Genomic DNA, 26,933 nt, shown 5'->3' with positions numbered 1-26,933 from the left:
TAGTGGGTGCTTTTACGTGTCACCCGCACGAAAACGGCCACGCTCGAAATGGTGTCTTTTATGTGCCACCCGCACAAGCCAGTCCAGGGGCACTGGCAACGATCTCTCTCGAAAATCCTACGGGAGCCAGTCAGGCGGTACTGGCAACGGCCATGCTCAAAATGGTGCATCTCATGTGCCACCCGCACAAGAACCAGTCCAGGGGCACTGGCAACGATCTTACTTGGCTTGCCGGGTCTTCTCACGCACAGCACATTTCCAAAGGTCTCGGTCAGTAGTCATCGCCTCGGTGAGGCCCAATGTACGAAGGTCTTGCCTCACCACCTCAGCCCAGGTCTTCCTGGGCCTACCTCTTCCACGGGTTCCCTCAACTGTTAGGGTGTGGCACTTTTTCACGCAGCTATCCTCATCCATTCTCACCACATGTCCATACCAGCGCAATCGTCTCTCTTGCACGCCACAACTGATGCTTCTAATGTTCAGCTTTTCTCTCAAGATACTTACACTCTGACGGGTATTCACATTGACATTACACATCCAATGGAGCATACTGGCTTCATTCCTTGCGAGCTTACGTATGTCCTCAGCAGTTACAGCCCATATTTCACTGCCATGTAGCATGGCTGTTCGTACGCATGCGTCATATAGTCTGCCTTTTACTCTGAGTGAGAGTCCCTTTGTCGCCAGCAGGGGTAAGAGCTCTCTAAACTTTGCCCAGGCTATTATTCTAGCAGCTACACTTTCAGCGCACCCACCCCCACTACTAACTTGGTCGCCCAGATAGCGGAAGCTATCGACTACCTCTAGTTTTTCACCCTGGAATGAGATAGAAGTTGTTTCCTGTTTGTTTACAGTCTTTATTGCACCTGAACATCTGCCACAAACAAAAACTAACTTGCTAGTTAACCTGCCTTTGATGTTGCTGCACCTCTTATGTGTCCATAGCTTGCACCGGGTACATCTTATAGAGTTCCTACCTACTCCTTTTCTACATACTGAGCAGGGCCATCTACCTGAAGGGGTTTGTGTTTTATCTACCTTCCTACTTATTAGGATTTTGGTTTTAGCTAGGTTGACTCTAAGGCCCTTCAATTCTAGACCTTGCTTCCACACCTGAAACTTCTCCTCTAGTTCTGATAGTGACTCCGCAATTAGGGCAAGGTCATCAGCATAGAGGAGCTCCCAGGGGCAACCTGTCTTGAACTCCTCTGTGATTGCCTGGAGGACTATGATAAATAAGAGGGGGCTGAGGACGGAACCTTGGTGGACCCCTACCTCTACCCGGAATTCATTGCTGTACTCATTTCCAACCCTCACCTTACTGGCAGCATCTCTGTACATGGCTCGCACAGCTCTCACTAACCATTCTTCTATCCCAAGTTTCCTCATTGACCACCAGATAAGGGATCGGGGGACCCTGTCAAAGGCTTTCTCCATGTCAACGAAAGCCAGGTACAGAGGTTTATCCTTAGCTAGGTATTTCTCCTGCAACTGTCTCACTAGAAATAAGGCATCAGTAGTGCTTTTACCTGGCACGAACCCAAACTGCATCTCATCTAAATTGATTCGCTCCCTAATTAGTTGGGCTATGACCCTCTCTGTAACTTTCATAACCTTATCTAACAGCTTGATGCCTCTGTAATTATTTGTATCTAAAGCGTCACCTTTACCTTTGTAGCAGTTGACTATGATGCTGCTACACCAGTCATTGGGTATGACTCCTTCGTGTATCACCTGGTTCGTAATACGGGTGACTAGGCTATAGCCAACACTGCCAGATATTTTGAGCATCTCTGCAGTGATTCCTGATGGGCCGGGGTCTTTCCCGGTCTTCATACTCTTAATTGCTTTATCTACCCTGGTACTATCAACTCGGATAGCTGGTCCCTCTATTGGGTCGACATACAGCAGGCTCTCTTTCTCCCATTCATTCTCTTTATTAAGCAATCTATCGTAGTGGCATCTCCAGACCTCTTTCTTTGCATCCTCATTTAATGCAAGCGTACCATCATCCATGTGAACACATTTCTCTCCTACAACATCACTATTCTCTCTCCTACACTGTCTTGCAACACGAAATACCTCGAGTCTTTGGTCCTCACGGCGCAGAACATTGGCAAATCTTTCCTTATCTGCTTCCCCTCTGGCTAAATAAACCTGTCGCCTAGCCTCCCTTCTGGCACATTGGTACAATTCCCTGCTACCACCGTTCTTCCAGTCCTTCCAAGCCTGTTTCTTTTGTCTAATAGCCCTGTCTACCTCCTTGTTCCACCACCACGTTACTCTGGGTCGGGAGGGGACCTTACACCACCCACAAATCTGGTCGGTGGCTTTCAACAGGTTGTCCCGCAGAAATCTCCAATTGTCTTCCACGTTGTATGATGCTATATCCCCTTCTATTTCGTTAAATGCTTCAAGTAACTTGTCTCTAAGTCTCTGTCCGTTTGCAGGGTCTTTAAGCTTCCACACCCTTCTCCTCCAAGCCTGTCTAATTCTGGGCACCCATTTTGCCTTGATCCCAAAGTCGCTAACTACTAATCTATGTTGTGGGGTACATTCTTCGCCAGGGTAGGTTTTGGCATTTATAAGCCGCCCTCTTTCCCTATTTCTGGCGAGGATGTAGTCGATTTGGCTAGAGTGTCTGCCGGAGCGGTAGGTGACTAGGTGACTGGCAGGTTTCCTGAAGTTGGTATTGCAGACCATAAGATCGGTTGCATCACAGAACTCCAGCAGTCTGGTTCCCTCCTCGTTGCGGGAACCGAAGCCATAGCCTCCATGTATGCCATGGAAGCCTCCAGCACGACGTCCGACATGACCGTTGAAGTCTCCAGCCACAAAGAGAAGGTCCCTGTCACTCGTCGACGAGGTAGTTTGCAAGAGGGTGTCATAGAATTGGTCTTTCAGACCATCTGGTAGCCCCGGTTGAGGTGCATAGGCTGAGATGACAGTAGCTAATCTATGATGAAGCACTAGTCTGATCTTAAGTACTCTGTCACTTACTCTAACGACCTCGATTACCTTATCCACCCATTTCTCCGCTAGAAGTATTCCTACGCCCCCGACCCCGTCAGTGTTCCCTGCCCAGAAAATCTTGTACCTGTGTTCTTTGCCTGTGAGGAACCTCGCAGAACCTCCTCTCCATCTTACTTCCTGGATGCAGCACATATCTACGCGTCTCCGTTCAAGCATCTCAACAATTTCACCAGATCTACCTTTCAGCGTGCCGACGTTGAGAGTGCCAATCCTAACAGTATGGGTGTTGGGGGTGTGGGCCTGTAGCCTGGGAAGGGGAAAAGCACTGTCGTGTACCTGAAAAGAAAACTTGCAATTGGAAGAATTCATATATATATATATATATATATATATATACACACACACACACACACACACACACACATATAGAATAATATATTAGCTGAATAAAGTTAAAACATGGTCTGGTTTTCAAGTTTTTTATTATTGTATTTAAAAAATATATAAATTTTTTTTACGATACTGAAGTGTATTAAACATTGAAAAAGAATATTCTGTAATGTTCATAGAGTTCATTTAGCACTTTCATATGTTCGTAATAATCGTTAGATTTCATATTGTATTTAACTGACAGTCGAATTCTTGATAACTGTACAAAAATGACCGGCTTCTTCCTCTTTATACCTCTTAGAAGGCTCCAAGAAGCCGAATTTGACCAATCCACATGCAGCTGAAACATCGTTGTTTGCCAGGGCGTACCAATATTACTGGTATAGATCCCCCCTTTATTTTAACCAATTAGCTTGCGGTTCACATGTAATGGTTTTATGAGCGAACAAACTTAGTTGGTTTTGATCGTTTTTATTTCAATTGGTGGGAGCCTTCTGTAATTTGTTTATATTCATATGTTAAAGATATTTTCTAATCCACAGCATTAACTGGTTGTTATATTATTTTTATTTCTATTCAGAACAGGTTTGAACATTTTAATAAACCGTTTTTCTTTTATCTTTCTTCCAACCTCATTTGTGTCATGTAGTTTGTGAAAAGGAAAAATTAGAAACATTTTCTGACAACATGTTTCTTATATGTCGCTCAATGGAATTTGGCGAACATTAGTGTTCTGGATTTGTTTTGATTAGTCTAAAACCAGCGTCGCCTTACTGGCACTTGTGCCGGTGGCATGTGAAAAAACATTCAAGCGAGGTTATTGCCAGTGCCGCTGGACTGGCTCCTGTGCAGGTGGCACGTAAAAAACACCATTTTGAGCATGGCCGTTGCCAGTACCGCCTGACTGGTCCTTGTGCCGGTGGCACGTAAAAGTATCCACTACACTCTCGGAGTGGTTGGCATTAGGAAGGGCATCCAGCTGGAGAAATTCTGCCAGATCAGATTGGAGTCTGGTGTCGCCATCTGGTTCGCCAGTCCCCTGTCAAATCATCCAACCCATGCTAGCATGAAAAGCGGGCGTTAAACGATGATGATGATGGAAACCGTATTCCAAAAATTCAGCTTGTTAGAACCTTCTAAGAGGTACAAAAAGGAAAAAGTCAATCATTTTAGTACAGTTGTCATGAATTCAGCTGACAGTTGAATACATTTTGAAATCTGTTGATTAATACAAATGTATGAAAGTGCTAATTGAACTTTATGAATATTACAAAATAATTTTTTAAGAATTTTTTTTTTTTTTTTAAATACCATAATAACAAACATGAAAACCAGACCATGTTTTAACTTTATTCAACTGATATATATATATATATACATACATATATGTATGTATATACAATTGGTATCTTTCAGTTTCTATTTACCAAATCCATTCAGTTCACAAGGCTTTGATCAGCATGAGGCTATAGTGGAAGACACTTGCCCAAGGTGCCACACAGTGGGACTGAACATGGAACTATGTGGTTTGGAGAGATTAGAATATGTCTGGGACATTGTAGTATCAGTGAATAGAGACAAGAGCAATGATGCACCAAGGTACAATAGAATTTCATTATGTAACTCCTCGCCATCTTTAGTAATTTCCACAAAAAAAACAAACAACAACCACCTGAATGCCATATTTTCATACAAGTGATTGCAGATGTAAGCAAACACACAGACATGCATACCCACACCTACACACACACATACACACACACACACACACACAAACACACACACACACACAAACACTCATAGATGCAAGTGTGAATATGTGGTTGAAAAGTCTGCTGCCCAACCATATTGGTTTGGGGTCCAGTCCCACTGCATTGTACCTTGGGTAAATATCATCTACCAAAGCCTTGTAAGTTGATTTGGTAAGCGGAAACTGAAAGAAGCTCATTGTGTGTGTTTAGTGTCTCCTTGTCCTGACATCACATAGTCATTGTCAACAAACTGTATCATTCAAATGGTGACCTGTATTTCTAATCTTCCATGAAAACATGTCTGGCCATGGCTGAATATTACCTTACTTGGAAACCAGTGTGGGTTGATGACAGTAAAGGCATCCAGCCATAGAAAATCTGTCTCAGTGAATTACATCTCACCCATGTAAATATGGAAAAGTAGACCTTTAAACGATGGTGATAGTTTATTCTGACAAGCAACTTCAAACTATTTCTATTGCAGCGTGGTTGGTTAGTGAAAACCTATGGTACTGAGATGGTTCAGCGGATTATGACAGTCTTCCCCTATAGTACCTACACAAATGATGACTTCCAATTTCTAGATCAGCCTCACAATTCCTCACTGAACAATGCAAAAGATGCACAAAATCTAGTGAGTGGATTTTTTGATTGTTATTTTTTCTTTTTGTCTTGTTTTGTCCTTGGCATGTACCGAGACCTTTTCCTGTTTTCCTTTCTTCTCTCATTCTGTACTTGACAAAATCTTTTCTGTTACTTCATCCTCTACTTTATAAAACTCTTTTTAAGGTTCCTCATTGTTTTATTGCCCATTTTTCTTGTATTACATAGTTGGTTATGGTTTACTTGTTGCAACAATTATTTTCACAGCTAGGTAAGTGCCTTTCTTCCTGCAGCTAATAAACTCATCATTGTGATGAATTTCTATGTCAGTCATGTGCTTATAGTGGCATTCACCTACGGTAAGTTGAGCTGGTTCCGACCAACGAGTGTTTGGAGTTTCAGTGGGAATACATGTTCACATGTGGCCCCTGGTCACATGCATACACACTCTTTTGGATAGTGTGATCCATAGCAGCTCATCTTGCCATCAATTGTCAACTGTCGCAGAGGATTCACTGACCAAATCACTGCTAATTGTAAGAGCAGGTGTAGCCCGGGTTTGAAGCAAGTTCTAAAGTCATGCCTATACAAAAAGCTAAGGGGTGCCTCACTCCCAGTGGTCTTCTAGCATGCTGGACACTGACCCCGGAATTTCTGAGGGCTTGTGCTATTGACAGATAATTGTTGAACCCACATTAGGTTCATCTGTCCTTTTGACATGTCTTGTTTTTAGTCCTGCAGGGTTTCTAGTAACCCTCTTCACCAGCCTAGCCTAGTGGGGGTGCCAGTTTAGTTGCTGACAAGCCAACCATGCAAGAGGCTGTATTGAATATCATGTTACCTGTAGTGCTCGTGAGAGATCTCACAAGTGACCTGACAACTTATGCCAGTCATGGACAACCTGTGGCCTGTGCAGCTATTCTGAATGACACACCTAATGGAAAGTTATCTTCAGTATTTTCAGTAGTGCAACCCACATGATGATCACCCATGTCTCATGCTACCTACTTCTTTGAAAAGTTTGCCTCTCCCTGTTTCCAGAAAATTTTTTAAAAAAGTTATAGAGGTTTAAAGTTTAATAAAGCTTAATTTCTACCTAGTCAGAAGACATGATTTGGAAGCTGTGAATTTGTGCATGACTGCACATGTTTTCAGCCGTAAACAAATGAAATATTTGTGGCATTCTGTTTTATGCATGACCTCATAACTTTTTTATTTTTGGGAATTTTCAGATTTTTCTGAATTTGTATTTTACACACAGAAATTCATATTATTATGCAAAAACCAAAGCAAAAAATGTTGGTTCTTTGTTGATTTAAGGCCATTTTTAGCACATCTCATGACCATGTGGGTAAGCAGCCTGGTAACAGCTTGGCTTGTTACTAATGGAAACAGGTGTCTGCGGGTTTCAATTGGCTAAAATTACCCAAAATTTGCAAACTTTAAAAGCTATTAACTTTTTAGGTATTGAGTTATAGTGAAAATAAATTTCATGTCAATGATTATCATACAAAGCTACATCAAAACATCAAATATGAAATCAATTGGAATAAAAATGGAAGAAATGGAAAAGTGGCAGCCAAACAGAAATGATCCAAATTAGTAAAATACTGGACAAAATAACTGGTGGTATTTGCATACAGCCCTTTATGCTTTGATTTTGTTGTAATCAAATTCTTTTTTCATTCCTTTCATCCTTACAGAATCAATAAAATAAATTCCAGTCAGGTTGATTTAATCATTTCTTAATTTACCCAAATTGTGTAGCCTTGTGTCAGTGTTAGAAACCATTATTGCTGGATTGGCTGAATCGTTAGATTTGATGAAATGCCTTGCAGTATTATTTCTTCCAGCTCTTTACACTCTGAGTTCAAGCACCACCAAGGTCAACTTAGTCTTTCACTCCCTGGAGTTAAGATATAGTATTGGTCAAGTACTGGGGTCAATTGTATTGACCTACCTTTTCCCTTCAAATTTGCTGACCATGAGCCTAAATTGTTGTTGGTACTCCATCGCTTACGACGTCGAGGGTTCCAGTTGATCCGATCAACGGAACAGCCTGCTCGTGAAATTAACATGCAAGTGGCTGAGCATTCCACAGACATATGTACCTTTAATGTAGTTCTCGGGGATATTCAGCGTGACACAGTGTGACAAGGCTGACCCTTTGAAATACAAGTACAACAGAAACAGGAAGTAAGAGTGAGAAAACAGGGTTCGCCACCATCCCCTGCCGGAGCCTCGTGGAGCTTTAGGTGTTTTCGCTCAATAAACACTCACTACGCCCGGTCTGGGAATCGAAACCGTGATCCTATGACAGCGAGTCTGCTGCCCTAACCACTGGGCCATTGCGCCTCCACAATGAGCCTAAATAAGAAACAATTATTATTATGGACCTTATGGGGGGAAATAGCTGGTCAAGCTATAAAATAATGTTTAAGGATGGTCGTTTATTGGATGACTTTAATGCTTTTCTCAAAAATTTGCTGTAAGGCGAAGAAATAGCTACAACCAAGAAACCACTGATTGGCTATTAGCATTGGAAAGTATACAAATCCTTAACCCTTTCATTACCATATTTAAAATGAAATGCGCTGCCTTTGTTTCAATTAATTTCAAAAATATTAAGGAATTTATTAAAATAACTTTGTCATTATTAACTTGGTGTTAGCAACATAAATTAGCATGGAATTTTGATGGAAGGTTTTGAGATCACTTTAAAAATGGAAGCTTTTATAAAAAAAAAAAAAAGGTGGTGTGATTGCAGAGCCGTTTCTATTAAAAGGTTCAAGCTATTCTCTGAAGACACTGTAAACTTGAAACTAGTGAGTCCTTCTAACTTTTGTCTTATCTCCATCTTTTTCAGGCTCTTGAAAAACAACTTAATCTCGATGTGTGTTATGTTCTAAGTTACCTGATAACAGATAACCGGAATTGTAGTGTGGAACTTGTGAATAAAACTTTGACGCCTTTCCTTCATTATATGGAGAGTTTTCTTCACAAATATCAAGTTAAAAAGAAATACGTACAGTTGTTTGTTCAAATTGTTGTACAGCTTCTGTCAGTGGACGGTAAACAAATTTCTCTTTTTACTTTGTCTTTATAGCCTGTTAATAACTAACTCTTTGGGTTTAATGTTTCAGTTGAATCTTTCCCTTCCTTTTTCTCTGTCTGTCTATTTATCTCTCTGTCTCTCTCTCTCTCAAGTCATTTCATTCCTGTTCCATTTTTCACTGTTTTTAGTATACAGGTAGGCTCAGTTCTCAGTCCTGGACACTGCTATATGCTGATGATATCACTCTTAAAGCTGAATCTGTAATAGAATTAGAAAAGAAATTCCAGGTGTGGAAGAAAAACCTGGAATTAAAGGGCCTTAAAGTTAACTTAGTGAAAACCAAGGCTATAGTAAGCAGGTAAATATACAGGACTCTATCCCCTTCAGGTAAATGGCTCTGCACGATATGTAGGAAAGGTGTGGGCAGGAATTCCAAATAGTGTACCCATTGCAAGTTATGGACATTAGAGGTACAGTGGATTTGTTAATGGAAGTAGTGTTTGTATGTGGAAGATGCACAGGTAATATAAAGACAAAGGATACACTGGAAATTGATTCCCTCAAATGCCTGGATGCTCCTGCATCTACTTTTTAACCTATTCACCTTCCTGAGTCATTCCTGTATCTCACCTTACTTCTTTCCATACTGGTATTTCCCTTCAACCTCACCTCCACCCTTATTCATCACTCACTATGTTCACCTCTACCCCACCCCCATCTTTTACCACCTGTTATTCCTCCTTATGAAAGTATTCACTCCCTCCACCCCTCCCATGACTCACTGTCTGTATCCTCTCATGCTTATCCTCATGTACCTTCAGTTTGCTCAAATACTCTATCACTACCTTCCTTTTTTTTTTCTCCTTCAGCATGTACCTCCTCTACAAGACACCTGTGCCTGTCCCTCAGTCATACTTTAGCCTTTTAACATCTGGCATAAAGCCACCCACCTCCACTTCCCCCTCTCAAATATTCCCCTTTTAGTTGTTGAAACTTTTCCCCTGTTTTTTGTGTCTTGCAAGTTTACAGCCCCCCCCCCCACACTTCTCTAAGTCCTGTGATTTTTTGTTCTATTTTTTACCATTTTCTGTGTACAGGTAGATATTCACCAGGGCTCAGTTCTTATTTCCTTATTTCATCATTGTCCTCAAGGATGAAATGTAAAGTTGACCTTAGTAGTATTTGGAGACTGGTTCACAATATTTGTTCAGACTCTCTACGCTCCAATACTCTAAAAATTCTACCAATTCACTCTCAGAATCAAACCTTGATTATATTAACGATACCTTTTCAAATCCTTGAAATCAGATTCACTGATGAAGCCAGACTTCTACAGTTGGACAGATATCAAGTTTTGCCGTTAGCATTTTAATAATAACAAGAACACTCAGAGAGCGCAAACCTCTGCCAAGGCAACACCAACATCCTCAAAAACGATTAACCAGAGATAATTTTTAAAATGAGAATATCTGAAATAAACTCGACTGCTCTCACAAACTAGAATACTAAAAATGAACCCGACCGCTCTCAAAAATTAAGTAAAATAAAAACAGGAAAAATAATCCAGAATTCTTGTCTGGTACTGGATTGATCCCAAAATCTAATCAGTTCGTGCCGGTCACAAGGCCAAACATCCTTGAAAGTTTCATCCAAATCCATCCAGTGGTTCTTGAGATATCTTGTCCATGGACAAACAAACAAAACATAACTGAAAACAATACCTCCACCTTCGCTAAGGTGGAGGTAATAATAATGGAATTATTATAGAGTGCTCAGGTGCACTACAGCTTATCAGAAAAAGTAGCCAAAAATGCATGAACAGTACATAGAATAATGTGCAAGAAATGAAAATGACTGGTTTGTTTAAAAAAAAGTGGGGAGAGAACATCAGGTGTATTGTTGGTGAATTTTAGGAAGCATGGAAGTTTTGGAGGCTGCAGTATCCTGACAACCAACTTTTGATGCAAGTAGTTTATTCCACGCTTCAGCAATTCTGAGTATGAAAAAATGTTTCCAAAGTCATCGCTGCTGTGTTGTTTTTTTAATTCTCTAAGCATCCCCACAAATGTCAGACATATTGAATTCAAAAAGGTGCCCATGGTTGTTGTTGGAAAGACTGTGGATACTTGATCTTTTAAAATTATTATGATTTAAGGTATAACGATTTCAAATTTAACAGCTTTGTGTGTTATTAAATGGCTCTTCTACCATGTAGTTGCAACTAAATTTAATTCTTAAAACAATAATTCTCACTCATTTTCAGTCAGCCTCCATGACTGTATTTCCCTAGTTATGTGCTTCAGAAGATTGCTCCCCGGCCTGACTGGCTCCCGGTACCTGTGGCACATAAAAAGCCCCATCCGAACATGGTTGATGCCAGCCAGCCTCTCCCCACCCACCCCTGGCCCCTAACTGGCTCTCGTGCCAGTGGCATCTAAAAAGCACCCACTACACTCTCGGGGTGGTTGGCGTTAGGAAGGGCACCCAGCTGTAGATACATTGCCAGATCAGATTTGAGCCTGGTGCGGCCTCCTGGCTCACCAGTCTCCTGTCAAACCGTCCAACCCATGCCAGCATGGAAAACGAACGTTAAACGATGATGATGATACTCTCTTTTATAAATCTAATATTACTCAAATAACCAATTCAGTATTATTATTTATCTAAAAAAATTTTTTTTTTTTTTTTGTTACAGGTAATAATAAGATTCTTCAATCATTAATCAAATTAATCAAAGTCATGCTTCATTCATACAACACTGTAAGCTTGTTCTCCATGGAAAAGGTCATTTTAACCAATTTTTTCTTACATTTGGTGGAGAAACACCAGCATGAAATGTTAACGTGAGTATTTTACTGGCAGAGATTATCTGTCTTATGGTCAGTAATTCCAGCATTTTGATTTTTAGTTTCATTCAGAGGAACTGGTGTAATTTAGTTTCATTTAGTGGAACTGTGCTTATTAATTAAGACGATTTAGTTAACATGTTTTTAACGAACCTTCTCTGTCTAATGTGTGGGGACTGGCATGTCCCAGTGTTTCCTCTATGTGTTATAAAAGCTGACTAAAAGAGGTTAAGGTAGGATTTGCACCTGCAATGACTATTCAAACACTCCTGTGGGTTGGAAGGTCGTTGCCTGAATAGTACAAAGGTGTCATCGCCAGGGGACAGAAATCCTCTCAACAAACGGTTAGTGCAGTAATGCACTGTTACAGTGCAAACTCTCATATTACTACTACTACTACTAAGGATTCTGTGGCCTGAGACATGCTGTTTACTTCATCATATACTGTAGTCTAAGTCATACCTGGCTATTTACTCTTTTACTTGTTTCAGTCATTTGACTGTGGCCATGCTGGAGCACCGCCTTTAGTCGAGCAAATCGACCCCAGGACTTATTCTTTGTAAGCCTAGTACTTATTCTATCGGCCACTTTTGCTGAACCGCTAAGTTACAGGGACGTAAACACACCAGCATCGGTTGTCAAGTGATGTGGTGGGGAGACAAACACAGACACACAAACATATATATATACATATATACGACGGGCTTCTTTCAGTTTCTGTCTACCAAATCCACTCATAAGGCTTTGGTCGGCCCAAGGCTATAGCAGAAGACACTCGCCCAAGGTGTCACGCAGTGGGACTGAATGCAGAACCATTCTAAGCAATGCTCCCTCCCATCACACACACATACACACGCCCTCCTCTTGCCATACAAAAATGCCAATCTTTTTACTTTTCATGTAAGAAATCAATATATATATAATAGAGATACATCGTGCGGGTGACATGTAAAAGCACCCACTACACTCTCTGAGTGGTTGGCGTTAGGAAGGGCATCCAGCTGTAGAAACTCTGCCAAATTTGATTGGAGCCTGGTGTTGCCATCTGGTTTCACCAGTCCTCAGTCAAATCGTCCAACCCATGCTAGCATGGAAAGCGGACGTTAAACGATGATGATGATACATTAACATTTCTGTCACTGTTTTACTGTTATGTGTAAATTTTCTCTATCTATTTCCTTTACTAGTGGTTTGTTTGAGCAATTTCTGTCAACATTGCCGACTCTATTGGTTCAAATCATCAGCCACAGTGCTCAGATAGATCATATTCCTGCAGCTGTCACCCCAATTCTGAAGGCTATCAAGAGGGCAGCTTGCCAGAAGCAAAGTAGCTTACAAGATCAGCTTCAGAATGAACTCCTCAACATTTTTAGTGAGTTGTTTCATTTTTTATCATTCCATTCTTGTTTTTCTATTGTTATTGCTTAGGCGGTGAGCTGGTAGAATCGTTAGATCATTGGGGCCTTCTGCCAAGGTTGATTTCACCTTTCAATATATACAACTGGAGCTTCCTTGTCAAAGGGATTGAGACTGAAGGTACAGAGTAAAATGACGGATATTATATTTGTGGTAGTAAAAACCATTTGAGGGTCTTTTGCTTTGAAGAGTTGGAAACGTAAAAAAAAACAACAAAGAAAAAGCAGCAGAGAGCTTCTGGGGCAGAAACAATATCAACAGGCCCCCTACTTTCCAGAACACCATCAGACACAGCTTCAGAAATGGTGAGGATAGCAGTCATTTTGTGCCCTGTCCTGGAAATCAGTAGCTATTAACAGCATGCTATTGTCTTGTAATGAGGTAGAGCAGAGAGAAGCTAGAGATGATTGTCAAGTGATGACTGAGGACAGAAAGTGCAAAATGCCCCTCTCCAAAAACCATTATCTTAAAATCATCTAGAGTGTAAAAAGGGAGACCCATCCTTCCTTTTAAAGAGAGCACTTCCTTGCTAGTGTAGAAGCATTGGAACTCCTTCTCCACAAGATAAATGTTTCTAGCATTTTGCTCCATTGACAAAGACCTGATTGAGAAAGTAAAAAGCTTGTGTCTGGTCCTTTGGAGATGGGTTTTAAGTCAGACAGAACATGCTGGTGATATAATAATTTTAAAATGCTCTTAAAGAGTCTACAAGCAAATCAAGGAAAACCTACCCATGGAATATGAGCATTGTTTTCTTCTGTCTGGCCCAATAATTCTTCACAAGAACTTTAGGGCTTCAATGGATGATGAGAATTCAGATTTGGAATATGAATGAAGACAGAATGTAGTATGGGTCATAGGGTGTCCTAATTACCAGAATTTTAATTGATATTATTAATTGTAATTAATATATTTAGTTTTAATCATTGTATGTTTTTATGTTATAATTTAAATTTTTCTATGTAATTGTTTATATGGTTTCTGTAAAAAAAAAATCTCAAATTTCTCCCCACATTTATCGCGCCTTTTTGGGTCCCATCCCTTAAATTTTGTTCTCATCCCATATATTTCTGTAAGTGCTATTTAAAACCTCTCCTATTTTCATAAGTATGAATGATGTATGCAAATTGCCCTTAGTGGCTAGCAAAGAAATTATGCTAGAAGTTAATTGTCATCATCGTTGACGACAATAATTGACAGAATCATTTAGTGTCACACAAAATACCTTGAGGTATTGAATTGTACTTATTGTATGTTCTGAGTTCAGAACCTGCCACGGTCAACTTTGCCTCATCCCCTGATTGAGGAAATATCAATCAAGTATTGTTTAACCCCTGTTCTCCCAAAATTTCAAGCCTTGTGCCTGTGTTAGAAAAAAATTATAATAAGTTGGCTGAATCATTAGTGCACTGGACGAAATGCTATGTGGCATTTCTTCTGGCCCCTTGTCTTCTGAACTCAAATGCTGCTGGGGTTGACTCTGCCTTTCTGTTCTTTCAGGATCAGTGAAATAAGTACCAGTTGAGCACTGGGGTCAGTGTAATCGATTACTCTCTCTGCCTTGAAATTTCAGGCTTTGTGTCAATAGCAGAAAGAATTATTATTATTATTATTATTATTATTATTATTATTTTCCGTTGTGTTTGAAATTTCCCTAATAGGACGTGGGATTTCTTTCAGGTCTCATACCCCGTGTTAGTGCTGTCTTGCAACGAGACATGCTTGAGATCGTCTATCGTCTAGATCATTTCACTGACAAGCAGTTAAATAAGATAGTGCTACTTAGTCGAAGTCCTGCGGTGTTAATTGAAAATATTGCTTATATTCTAGAAATTCTACAACACAGGTAAACAAGAATTTCTTCTTTTTTTTTTTTTTTTTTTTTTTTTTTTTCCCATATTTCTTCCTTATGAATTGTTGAATCAAATCTTATACTTATCTCCTTTTAATTCTTGTCAATTTAGTCATTTACATTTTAAAGTTGATGACTGTCCATTATGTATGATTTAACCCTTTAGCATTTAAACCAGCCATATCCTGCCCAAATATTCTATGTTCAGGTCAAGCAGACCTGGCCTCTCGTAAGTACCCTACAACGCCATTCTAAAAATACACAATCACGTGATCAAAATCTTGAAGCTACAAGATAATGAATGATAAATTTTAAACAGTGTGAATAGATAAGCATTATATTTGACAAAGTAATCAGAATGCTAAAGGGTTAATTTGATGAAAATGTGGATCTAATGTGAACCTTGATAAGTTTAAGATGAGGCAAGAAAATTTCAGCTTCTACTCAGAGATATCTGTTTACTGTAAATAATATAAATATGGCAGGGTCTCACATAAGGGATATAATGAATTGAAAGGCTTTCATCATCAGCATCGTGTAACGTCCACTTTCCATGCTAGCATGGGTTGAACGATTTGACTGAGGACTGGTGAATCAGATGGCTGCACCAGGCTCCAATCTCATCTGGCAGAGTTTCTACAGCTGGAAACTCTTCCTGACGCTTTGATTCATTTAAATCAGTGGTTCTCAACCGGGGTCCATATGACTCTTGCGGGGCCACATAAGATTTTGTTATTAAAATTCAGGTGCAATTTGATTGATTACAGGTGCAATTGATTGATTCTACAATACGCAGAATATTTGAACAATTTTTGTTTTTTATACAATTCCAACTAATATCTAATTCTAAAGCTATAATGGAATTTTAAAAACCTCGAATGGCCAAGAGGGTCCATGCAAATAAAATAGGAACCAAAGGGTTCCATATGTTAAAAATGGTTGAGAACTACCGATTTAAAATTATCAATACAATGCAGTTTGAAAACAGTTCTCTCCATTGATGCTTAACGTTTTTATTAAGAAAAATAAGGGAGACAACTCCCAATACATTTAAAACAAATGCAGTATAAGAGTAGATCTGGTCTACAAGCCAATTGGTAAATGTTAACATTTTTATGTCTTATTAGGTCTCCACAATGAAGCATGTTCTCAGAGGCCTTATTAGTGATGATTATATAAAAATATAGAGGGTATGTAGTGATGCTAGTTTCACTGCATGAATATATATGTATGTATATTGTCCTGGGTCTGACTTTAAACTGTATCCCAGTAGTAAGGCCCTGATTCAAGAATTCCATAGTTTTGAGGAGTGTGGAACCATCTCTTAGCCACTATTGTTCCTAGGTCCACTCTGACCTGGGGTAGTTGCATGCGTCGTGGTCCCAGCAATGGGTAAAAGCCAGGTTACATTGAAACCATAGTTGTGTAGCATGGTGGATGTGAAGTATTTCAACAAATGAATTTATTGAATCAGTAGCGAATATCACTTGATGCTAAACAAATGAACAATCAACAAACTGTCAAAGGCCTGGATCAACCACTTCAGTTAGTGAACTACTGATATGTGTAATTGTGACATGCACAGATGAGGTATTTTAGGCGTAAGAGTGGCTGTGTAGTAAGTAGCTCGCTTACCAACCACATGGTTCCGGGTTCATTCCCACTGCGTGACACCTTGGCCAAGTGTTTTCTACTATAGCCTCGGGCCGACCAAAGCCTTGTGAGTGGATTTGGTAGATGGAAACTGAAAGAAGCCTGTCGTATATATGTATGTGTATGTATATGTCTGTTTATACCCCCCCCCCCCCAAAACTGCTGTAACTTAGTGGTTCGGCAAAAAGAGACCGGTAGAATAAGTACTAGGCTTGCAAAGAATAAGTCCTGGGGTCGATTTGCTCGACTAAAGGCGGTGCTCCAGCATGGCCGCAGTCAAATGACTGAACCAAGTAAAAAAGTAACCAAAGACCAATGTAACTAAAATCCAAGCCAGACATTCATGCAGTATCACTCACACAGAATACCTGATGCAGAAGAGCTGCATTGCTTCAGGCAAGTCACCCAACTTGATGATGATGAATGATGCAGATTAGAATTACCAACAAGGCTAAGGGGAAAATACCATCAAGTGCGTTCTGCACTTATATTCTGTATTCACTATATTTTCCAAAATTTCAAATTGATTTTCGTGGAGTTATCTTCCTTGCTTCATTGTTAGATTTTAAACCAACTTTTTGAAGGCGTTTTTTTTTTTTTTCCTCCATAAATAGCACGGATAATTTCGATCAGTCTATCAATTGACTATATTACATAAATGCAACTTTCTTGCAATTTAATATGCAGAACACTCCTGGAGTTATTTTCCCTCTGCCACATTGATAACTAATGTATGTTTTTTAAAACACTTTTTCTAATTTGAGCCAAGATACTTTATTTGTATTTTTCATTATTTTTCTTAAGTCATAGAGTTAGCACAAATGTTTTAATTGTGAGCTTGTTGCACATACTGTTCAATTATATTAGAACTCGTTAGTAAAGGTTAAAAGAGGGGATAGAAAACACAATAAGACACATTAGACCAGAAGTGCATGCACAGTATGCAATAAACACAAAAAGATAGAATGGTGCACTGTAAAAGAACCATACAGAGGAAAAGGTGCACAGGCACATCAGGAGTATTGTTAGTGAATTTCAACAAACATTAAATACAATAGGAAATGAAATTCAACAAACATTAAATACAATAGGAAATGAATTTCAACAAACATTAAATACAATAGGAAATGAAATTCAACAAACATTAAATACAATAGGAAATGAAATTCAACAAACATTAAATACAATAGGAAATGAAATTCAACAAACATTAAATACAATAGGAAATGAAATTCAACAAACATTAAATACAATAGGAAATGAAATTCAACAAACATTAAATACAATAGGAAATGAAATTCATTAAATCTATTCCTTTAATCATAACCAAAAAGTAAAAACAAAATTGTAATTTCTTACTTTCCTTTTGTCTTTTGGCATTTTTTAAAATCCACCCTGGTTTTTCAATGCTTAAAATGTTATGTCTTTATTTCATATTTAAAAATTGTGTTTGAAAACTGCCTAAGTAATTGTTTATTAATTTGAAAGATATATTTGGAAATTTTTTCCTGTTATTTTAACACCTATTTTTCAATATATATATATATATATATATTCATTCATATCCCTTTATTGTTGAATATAAAAGCATGCTTTTCAAGTTTCTTTTCTACATATTTTCTATAAATTTTCTGATTTTGATCTGTATGTATAATTTTCTGTTTCCATTGTTTTGTCTAACTTGACAATTGTTCCTGTTTCTAGACTGATTCGATTAAGTTCTCCTTCTCCAACTGAAGTCAACCAATATTTCACTCTCCTTTTCTCTACTGCTTTAGGTAAGCAAATCTTATGTAACATTATCATAGTCATTTTACATCCACCTCTTCATACTATCATGGTCTATCAAAGACAGAGTCTTATTCATAGTCCTTGCCCTTCTAGAAATATCTCAGGTCACATCTTGTCTGTGTGTGAGAGAGAGAGATTTCTAAATGTTACAAAAAGTTTGGCCTATAAGAATAATGATGAAATGGAATTTGTTGATTGACCCTTTTGTTACCATAATTCAAGCGAAATACACTGCCTTTGATTCCATTAACTTTTAAAATTAATGAAGAATTTAGTAAAATAGCTAATTGTTAGCTCCTCAGGTCATGCCAACTCATAAGGGCCAGTTTCCTGGTTTCCATGGCGTATAAATTCCCCACCTGGACGGGACACTGGTCCATTGCAGGATGAATCACTTTGGCCAGCTGAATGGACTGGAGCAACATGAAATGAAGTGTTCTGCTCAAGAACACAGTACATCTCCCAGTCCAGGAATCAAAACCTCAATCTTACAATCATGAGTCCAACACTCTAACCCAGTGTTTTTCTACCTTTTTACCCTTGCGTAACCCTGAAAATACATTACATGTCTCAAGGAACCCCAGCATTAAAAAAAATTATATACTATATCTTATATTTCTTTCATCATATTTCACATGGTGTATGTGTGTATGTATATATATATATATATATATATATATATATATATATATATATTATACCAGCATCGCCTTACTGTCATATATATATATATATATATATATATATATATATATATATATATATATATATATACCAGCATCACCTTACTGGCACTTGTGCTGATGGCACATGAAAAAACATTCGAGCAAGGTCGTTGCCAGTGCCGCTGCACTGGCTCCTGTGCAGGTGGCACGTAAAAAACACCATTTTGAGCGTGGCCGTTGCCAGTACTGCCTGACTGGCCCTTGTGGCGGTGGCACGTAAAAGCACCCACTACACTCTCGGAGTGCTTGGCGTTAGGAAGGGCATCCAGCTGCAGAAACTCTGCCAGATCAGATTGGAGCCTGGTGCAGCCATCTGGTTTACCAGTCCTCAGTAAAATGGTCCGACCCATGCTAGCATGGAAAGCAGACGTTAAACGATGATCTCTATATATATATATATATATATATATACACACACAGACACACACATATAGATGTTATATATTTTTGATAACGTAATAGGTTAGCTAAGATAATGTCTATATTGCAATAATCAATAATATGTTTGCATGTATAGTAATATTACAATCATACCGTCACGCATGCCTTTTATGTGTCGCCGTCACGGGTTCCTTTTACATATCGCCGTCACGGGTTCCTTTTACGTGTCGCTGCCATGGGTTCCTTTTACGTGTCGGCGTCACGCATGCCTTTTATGTGTCACCATCACATGTGCCTTTTACGTGTTGCCGTCACAGGTGTGCTTTATGTGTAGATTCAGTAAGCAGACAGTGTAAGAAGCACTTCATCTATGTATATGTCTGTGCCTGGGAGGAGGGGCTGCTTGTGTCTCCTTGTCTTGACATCACACAGTAGTTGTAAGGGAGTGTCACAGTCATGCAAGCAATGCCCTTTATTTCCAATCTTCTGCGAAAACCTGTCTGGCTATGGGAAAGTAATATCTTGCTTAGAAACGGATGAGGCTTGGAGACAAAGGAGGTCATCTGGTTGTAGAAAATTATCCTCAATGAATTCCATCTAACCTTTGCAAGCATTAAAATGGACTTTTAGATGCTGATGAAGACATGCATGCAATGTATATTATATTCACGCACACACATGAAAACAAATATATAAATAGTCTCAACGCATTTTTATTTTTTTAATTAGGTCAGAACCAGAAGGAACTTTCAAGTTTGCCTAATCAATCTGATCTAAACTCACTGCATTTATCTGGAGGGATGCAAGGCACAAGAGTGTTGTTTTCTACCCAGTCTACAACCACTACACGGCATTGTCAAATTGTGAAAGTAAGTCAGTTATCCCCTCTTAAATTTGTTCATATTTTTTATTGTGTCATTGATTTAGCATTCAGATTTCTCTATCAAATGTAATGCTCATTTATTCACATTGTTTTGAATTAGTCATGCATTATCTTTTGGCTTTTGATGGTTGTTTATCTTTACAGTGATATTATATGGTAGATTTGAGAGGCTGGATCTGGCCAGTTTGAACATAGAAAAGGTTGAATATTTTGGCAGAAGTTGGTATGGAAGCCAAATTTGCTATATTCATATCCATTTTTGTACCTATCCTCACCTGTGGTCATGAACGTTGAGTAATGACTAAAACAGTATGATTGTGATTAAAGGGAGATTTGGAGAGTATTTTTAGTTCAGGTGGCTTCAATGAGACTCTTTCATTGGCTGTTTATCTAGTGTGCTATTACTATAGAGCAAGTGAGATCATCTCACCAGCTTGTCTTTGGTCAGTCCCCTCCCCCCAAAATTTCAGGCCTTGTGCCTTTAGTAGAAAGGATTATTCTAAAAATGAACAATCACTTCATTGAAGTATCAAAGCTACAAGGTAGTGTATGACTAATTCAAAGCAATGTGAATAAAAAAGCTTGACATTTAACAGAGGAACCTGAATACTAAATGGTTAAACATCTGAAGTTGTTTCTGTTTCTGTTGTTTTGTTTTTTTTTTTATTTAAAACTATGTTGCTTTATTTTTCAGGTTGTTTGTTCTCTACTCACCAGTTGGCCTAATACATCTCAGGTGCAGATTTTCATGGATAGGTTACTCTGTGATCTGTTGGTGAGTATACAGTTTGATATTTCAGTTGGAAAGATGCCCCATTATATCATGTCTAATCCCTTGCCGGCATCATGTAAATGCACATGTACATAAAACCTATCCTTGTTAAAATAGTCTGTGTTCATCATCATCATCATCATTTAACATCTGTTTTCCATGCTGACATTGGTTGGATGGTTTGACAGGAGATCATAAGGCCAGGAGCTGTACCAGATTCCATAGTTTATTCTGGTTTGGTTTCTGCAGCTGGATGTCCTTCCTAATGCCAACCACTTTACATTGTCTACTGGGTGCTTTTTACATGGTACATAATTTTTTACATTATACAGGGTGTCCACAAGGTCTGGGTACATGGAGTAAATAAAATCAAAACTTAAACAATTAAATATAAGAAATAATAATTCCTTAACCCTTTCGTTACCAAACCGCCCGTAATCACCTATTCATATTTAAATGAGAATATCTGAGCAAATCTCGTTAGTACATTCGTGAAAACACGTGATTATTTGTGTAAACAGTTCAGCTATAGTTTTGTACAACAATCGACGTGTTTTTTTAATTTTGTGAATTTTGGGAGATTTTTTTCCAAATTTGTTCCTGTTGTGTTTTCAAAATTTGTAATCCTGACAAAAAAATGGATACGAATTTTATTCTGTCAAGCAGCGAGTCAGAATTCGAAGGATTTTCCGTTGAAGACCTTGATAAATCTAACTCTGTAACCAAAAAAAAAAAGCACGTGGTATTTGATAATGAATCTGAGGTTTCATTTTCCGAAAATGAAAGCAGTGAATCCGAGAGCTCCGATGATAGCGATAAAGAGAATGAATTAGTATCTGAATGGAGTGAAAATTTAAAAACTCCTTCTTTCAGTGATTTTTCTGAAGAAACTGGACCAAGTCACAGTCTTACCCAGGAGAGTAAAGCTTTAGACTATTTCTTTTTGCTTTTTCCGATGTACCTATTTGAATTGATTACGGCGGAAACAAACCGTTACGCTAAATGTAAACAAAGCGTAAAAAAGGATAGTTTGAGGTTTCCCATAAACTTGAATGAAATTAAAGCATATTTTGCCATAAATATTATTATGGGCATTAGAAAGTTACCTAGAATAACAAATTACTGGAGTAGTGATGAACCCTTTGGCGACGAATATGTCTCAAGTATAATGACGAGGATACGGTTTTTAAAATTGACTCAATATCTACATGTAAGAGACACGAGCAGTACACCAGTACGTGGAAAACCAGACTTTGATCCCTTATTTAAAATAAGACCCCTCATTGACTGTGTTCAAAGCACATATAAAACAGTTTATAGATAAGGATATGGTGGGCTATAAAGGCCGAGTGCGTTTTCAACAGTATATGCCAGGAAAGCGCACAGAATGGAGGATCAAAGTTTGGAAAAGATTTGTGAATCAAATACTGGGTACTGCTCTGGATTTTAATTTTATACTGGCAAAAGAGACAGTAATAAATCCAGTAATGTGCACAACTCTTCTATAATAATATTTTGTTGTATACCCAATTGAATATTAGCTAATAACCCATTTTCTGTAGCGATGTTTGAACAAAAATTTTAATAATTTTATATTTTGTTGAATTTACCTGTATTTACCTGTAATTAAAGTCACTTTGTGACAAAAATTTTGGTATAGAATTGGTTGAGAACCTTTCGTTAATTTATCTTCCAAAAATCACATTAATATGTTGATAAATAAAAAAGTTAGAGTTGTTTAATGAAACCAGCCTAAATTTATGATTATGTTAGAAATTAATTGAAACACATAAGGGGTGTAATTTGGTTAGAAATATGGTAACGAAAGGGTTAAAGTATGTGTTAATCCCCATGTACCCAGACTTTGTGAACACCTTGTATACTGGTGTGGTTACAAAGTTGGCTTCTCAACCACATGGTTTCAGTTTCACTTCAGCTTCATGGTATCTTGGGCAAATATCTTTCGCTGTAGTCCAAGGCCTGTGAGTGAAAAAAGCTCATCATATTGTGTGTGTATGTCTCCTTACCTTGACATCGTATGATAGCTTTAAGAGAATGTCACTGTCTTGTAGGTGGTGTCCTTTTCCAGTCCTCCTTGAAAATGTGTCTGGGCAAGGAGAAATATTTTCTTACTTGGAAACAGGTGAGGGTTGGTAACAGGAAGGGCATCTGACTATAGAAAAATCTGATTCATTGAATTCTGTCTGACCCATGGTTGTGAAAGGTAAAATGATGATTATATCATTAACAAAACTGATCACATCATGTCAGGAGTTACCTTGGCATTGGTTGTTATCTATTTTCTCTAACTTTTTCTTTTTTCAGTTTTGACTTATGTTGTTATTTAGCAGTAGAACAGTTCTTATTTCTTTACTGCCCACAAGGGGCTATACACAGAGGGGACAAACAAGGACAGACAAACGGATTAAGTTGATTATACCGACCCCAGTGCGTAACTGGTACTTATTTAATCGACCCTGAAAGGATGAAAGGCAAAGTCGACCTCGGTGGAATTTGAACTCGGAACGTAGCAGCAGATAAAATACCACTAAGCATTTCGCCCGGTGTGCTAACGTTTCTGCCAGCTTGCTGCAGTAGAACAGTTCTGATAGAATAGCAGACTTATGGTGAAAGATGTTCCAACCATGACAGTATTTTTTTCATGTGGTTGTGATTTAAGGAAGATTTGGAGAGTATCTTTAGTTCAGGTGGCCTCAATGAGACTCTTTCATTGGCTGTTTATCTAGTGTCCTATTACTGTAGAGCAAGTGAGATCATCTCTCCAGCTTGTCTTTGGTCAGCCTCTTGGTGTCATCCATTGTCTTGATGTCCATCTATGGTCCTCAGATGCATGATGTGGCCAACCCATTTATATTTGTTCTCCTTATGATATCATTGAGTTTTGTGTGCCCCTTGAAACCAGGTGTTTGGTTTTCTTCTTCTGCAATGTGATGCCAAGTGTGGTTTGTTCCATTTTCTGTTGGGCTATAACAAGGGTTTTCATGATGGTAGTACTGAAAACCCATGTTTCACTACCGTAAATCCTCACTGGCAGGATGTACTCTTTGAAGATCTTTCTTTTTAATTTTGAACTTCTCATGAGGTCTTCCTCCTTCCTAAAGGCTGCCCAACCAAGTGCTATTCTTTTTATTTCTGGGAGGAGATTTCCATCTTTCATCATCATTTTACCTGGGAAAGATTTGCTTGTTTCGTGTAGTGTATAATTTGTGTGCTTTTATGATGTTGATTGCAGTATTGCATTGGATACCAATAACAATATCAAGTGTGCATTGATTGCATCAATATCTGGTTTAAGCCATTGACTGTAGCTGTCTAACCCCGACTCAGTCCTGATTGTGCAGGTTTTTGATCAAAGACGTTCAAGTTGTAGCCAGTCCATCTTTTTTTCAAGTCACTATATATCTACAACTACATTACGTAATGGCCTTCCCCATCACCTATTTTGAGCAATTGTGTACAGCAGTGGTTCTCAGTCAGGGTTCGTATGGCCCTTGGAGGTTTACATGGGATTTTATTGTTAAAATTTATGTGCAATAAATTAGTCATACTTCTCCAATACACTAAACATTAAAATTTTATACAGTTCCTAACGATATTGAATAAGAATATTGTTTTATTTAAAAAAATTTTTTTTTTAACATCAAATGGCTCTGAGGATCCATCCAAGTAAAATAGATATCAAAGGGGTCCACAAGTAAAAAAATGGTTAAGAAACACTGGTGTAGAGATTCCCTCACTGACACAGTTGACTGCTGGCATATCGTAGGTCAAGGGTTGACTCTAATGAAAGAAAATCCTTGACACTACAGGAGTTACAGGCCTTCAAACAAACAGTGATTACAGTATACTCTTTACTCTTTTACTTGTTTCAGTCATTTGACTGTGGTCATGCTGGAGCACCGCCTTTAGTCGAGCAAATCGACCCCAGGACTTATTCTTTGGATGCCTAGTACTTATTCTATCGGTCTCTTTTGCCGAACCACTAAGTTACAGGGACGTAAACACACTACCATCAGTTGTCAAGCGATGTTGGGGGGACAAACACAGGCACACAAACACACACACACACACACACACACACACACACACACACACACACACACACACACACACACATATATATATATATACACATATATACAACGGGCTTCTTTCAGTTTCCGCCTACTAAATCCACTCACAAGGCTTTGGTCGGCCCGAGGCTATAGTAGAAGACACTTGCCCAAGGTGCCACGCGGTGGGAATGAACCTGGAACCATGTGGTTGGTAAGCAAGCTACTTACCACACAGCCACTCCTGCACCTATTTGTAATGTTTTCTTTTAACTATGTTTATTTATATGATTTATATGTTTTCTAAACGTATTATTCTTTTCTCTCTTTCTCAGGAACGTTATGCATTGCTATCTGAGGAAACTGCTCTTGGTGTAATAAATATCGGTAATGCTGTTGATATACATAAACTATATATGTCGCAAGTAACTATCTACCTGACCCACTTATGTCACAACGTCCTACATCAGCTGAAGTACATGAACGACACAGAGAACAGCATCTGGCTGCATACAAATCAATGTGATGAACTTTGGCATTCTGCCATCACATTCCTTAAACTTCCAACACACGCTATGTCTCAGTTGTTAGCTGACAGTATATAGCATTAGCTGTGATTAGACATCATGCAAGACTGAATTTTATGAAATATCAATAATTATATTATTAAAATATTTGTTTCATATATTTGTTGTTGTTGAATATTTCATTAAAATTTAATTCAAGTTCAAATTAACTCCACCACTAATATTCATCATCATCATCTTTTAAAGTCCATTTTCCATGCTGGTATGGGTTGGATGGTTTAAAAGAAGCTGGAAGCCTGAAAGTTGCATCAAACTCCAATTGTCTGATTTGGTAAGGTTTCTTCTACAGCTGGATGCCTTTCCTAATGCCAACCACTTAACAAAGTACTGTGTTGGGTATTTTTTTGCATGGCGCCATAATCATTTAACGTCCATTGTCCATGCTGGCATGGGTTGGACGATTTGACTCCAAGAGTGTAATGGGTGCTTTTACATGCCACTAGTACAGATGCTATTTGTGTGATGCATCATATGACCATACCAGCGCAGTCATCTCTCTTGCACACCACATCTGATGTTTCTTATGCCTAACTTTTCTCTCAAGATGCTTACACTCTGTCAAACATGCACACTAACATTGCACATCTAGCGAAGCATACTGGCTTCATTTCTTTCAATCCTATGCATGTCCTTGCCTGTCTCAGCCCATGTTTCATTGCCATGTAGCATGGCTGTTCACACACAGGCATCATACAATCTACCTTTCACTCTGAGAGAGGCCTTTTGTTGCCAGCAGAGGTAGGAGCTCTCTGAACTTTGCCCAGCCCAATCTTATTCTCACAGCTACTCTCTTTGAGCATCCACCTCTACTACTAACTTGGTCACCTAGATAACGGAAGTTATCTACTACCTCTAGCTTCGCCCCCCCCCCCAGCTGTTGACAGTCTATTTTCTGCACATTTTCAGCGTTTATTGTACCTGTGTATCTTCAATGTAGAAAAGCTAGTTTCTTGTTAACCTTCCTCTGATATTGCTGCACCTTTTATGTCTTTAATAAGAGCAAGGTCATCAGCATAGAAGTTCCCAGGGGCAGCCTGTCGTAAATTCCTGTTGTTGCCTGGAGGACTATAATGAACAAGAAAGGGCTGAGCACCGATTCTTGGTGAACCCCTACTCGTACCCTGAATTCTTCACTGTACTCATTGCCAACCCTCACCCTACTGGTAGCCTTCCAGTACATAA

The 26,933-nt window shown here is 38.7% G+C and overlaps 1 protein-coding gene across 1 annotated transcript in view; it reads left to right on the top strand.

Moving 5' to 3' along the window:
- Window positions 1-25,849, top strand: part of LOC106871708 (testis-expressed protein 10 homolog) — a 58,993-nt gene extending 33,144 nt beyond the window's left edge. Inside the window, exons 6-14 of the mRNA XM_089363531.1 lie at window positions 5,599-5,748; window positions 8,584-8,788; window positions 11,468-11,615; window positions 12,806-12,990; window positions 14,715-14,880; window positions 18,244-18,317; window positions 20,166-20,305; window positions 21,014-21,094; window positions 25,500-25,849. Coding sequence (XP_089219657.1) covers window positions 5,599-5,748; window positions 8,584-8,788; window positions 11,468-11,615; window positions 12,806-12,990; window positions 14,715-14,880; window positions 18,244-18,317; window positions 20,166-20,305; window positions 21,014-21,094; window positions 25,500-25,769 — 1,419 coding nt within the window. The 3' untranslated portion in view covers window positions 25,770-25,849. The remainder of the gene's footprint in view (window positions 1-5,598; window positions 5,749-8,583; window positions 8,789-11,467; window positions 11,616-12,805; window positions 12,991-14,714; window positions 14,881-18,243; window positions 18,318-20,165; window positions 20,306-21,013; window positions 21,095-25,499) is intronic.
- The last annotated feature ends 1,084 nt before the right edge of the window (window positions 25,850-26,933 follow it).

This window comes from Octopus bimaculoides, chromosome 1, assembly GCF_046866305.1.
Source record: "Octopus bimaculoides isolate indiv1 chromosome 1, ASM4686630v1, whole genome shotgun sequence".
Classification (NCBI taxonomy): Eukaryota; Metazoa; Mollusca; class Cephalopoda; order Octopoda; family Octopodidae; genus Octopus; species Octopus bimaculoides.
The sequence above is the reverse complement of the archived record's forward strand: the minus strand, read 5'-3'. Positions and strand labels throughout refer to the sequence as shown.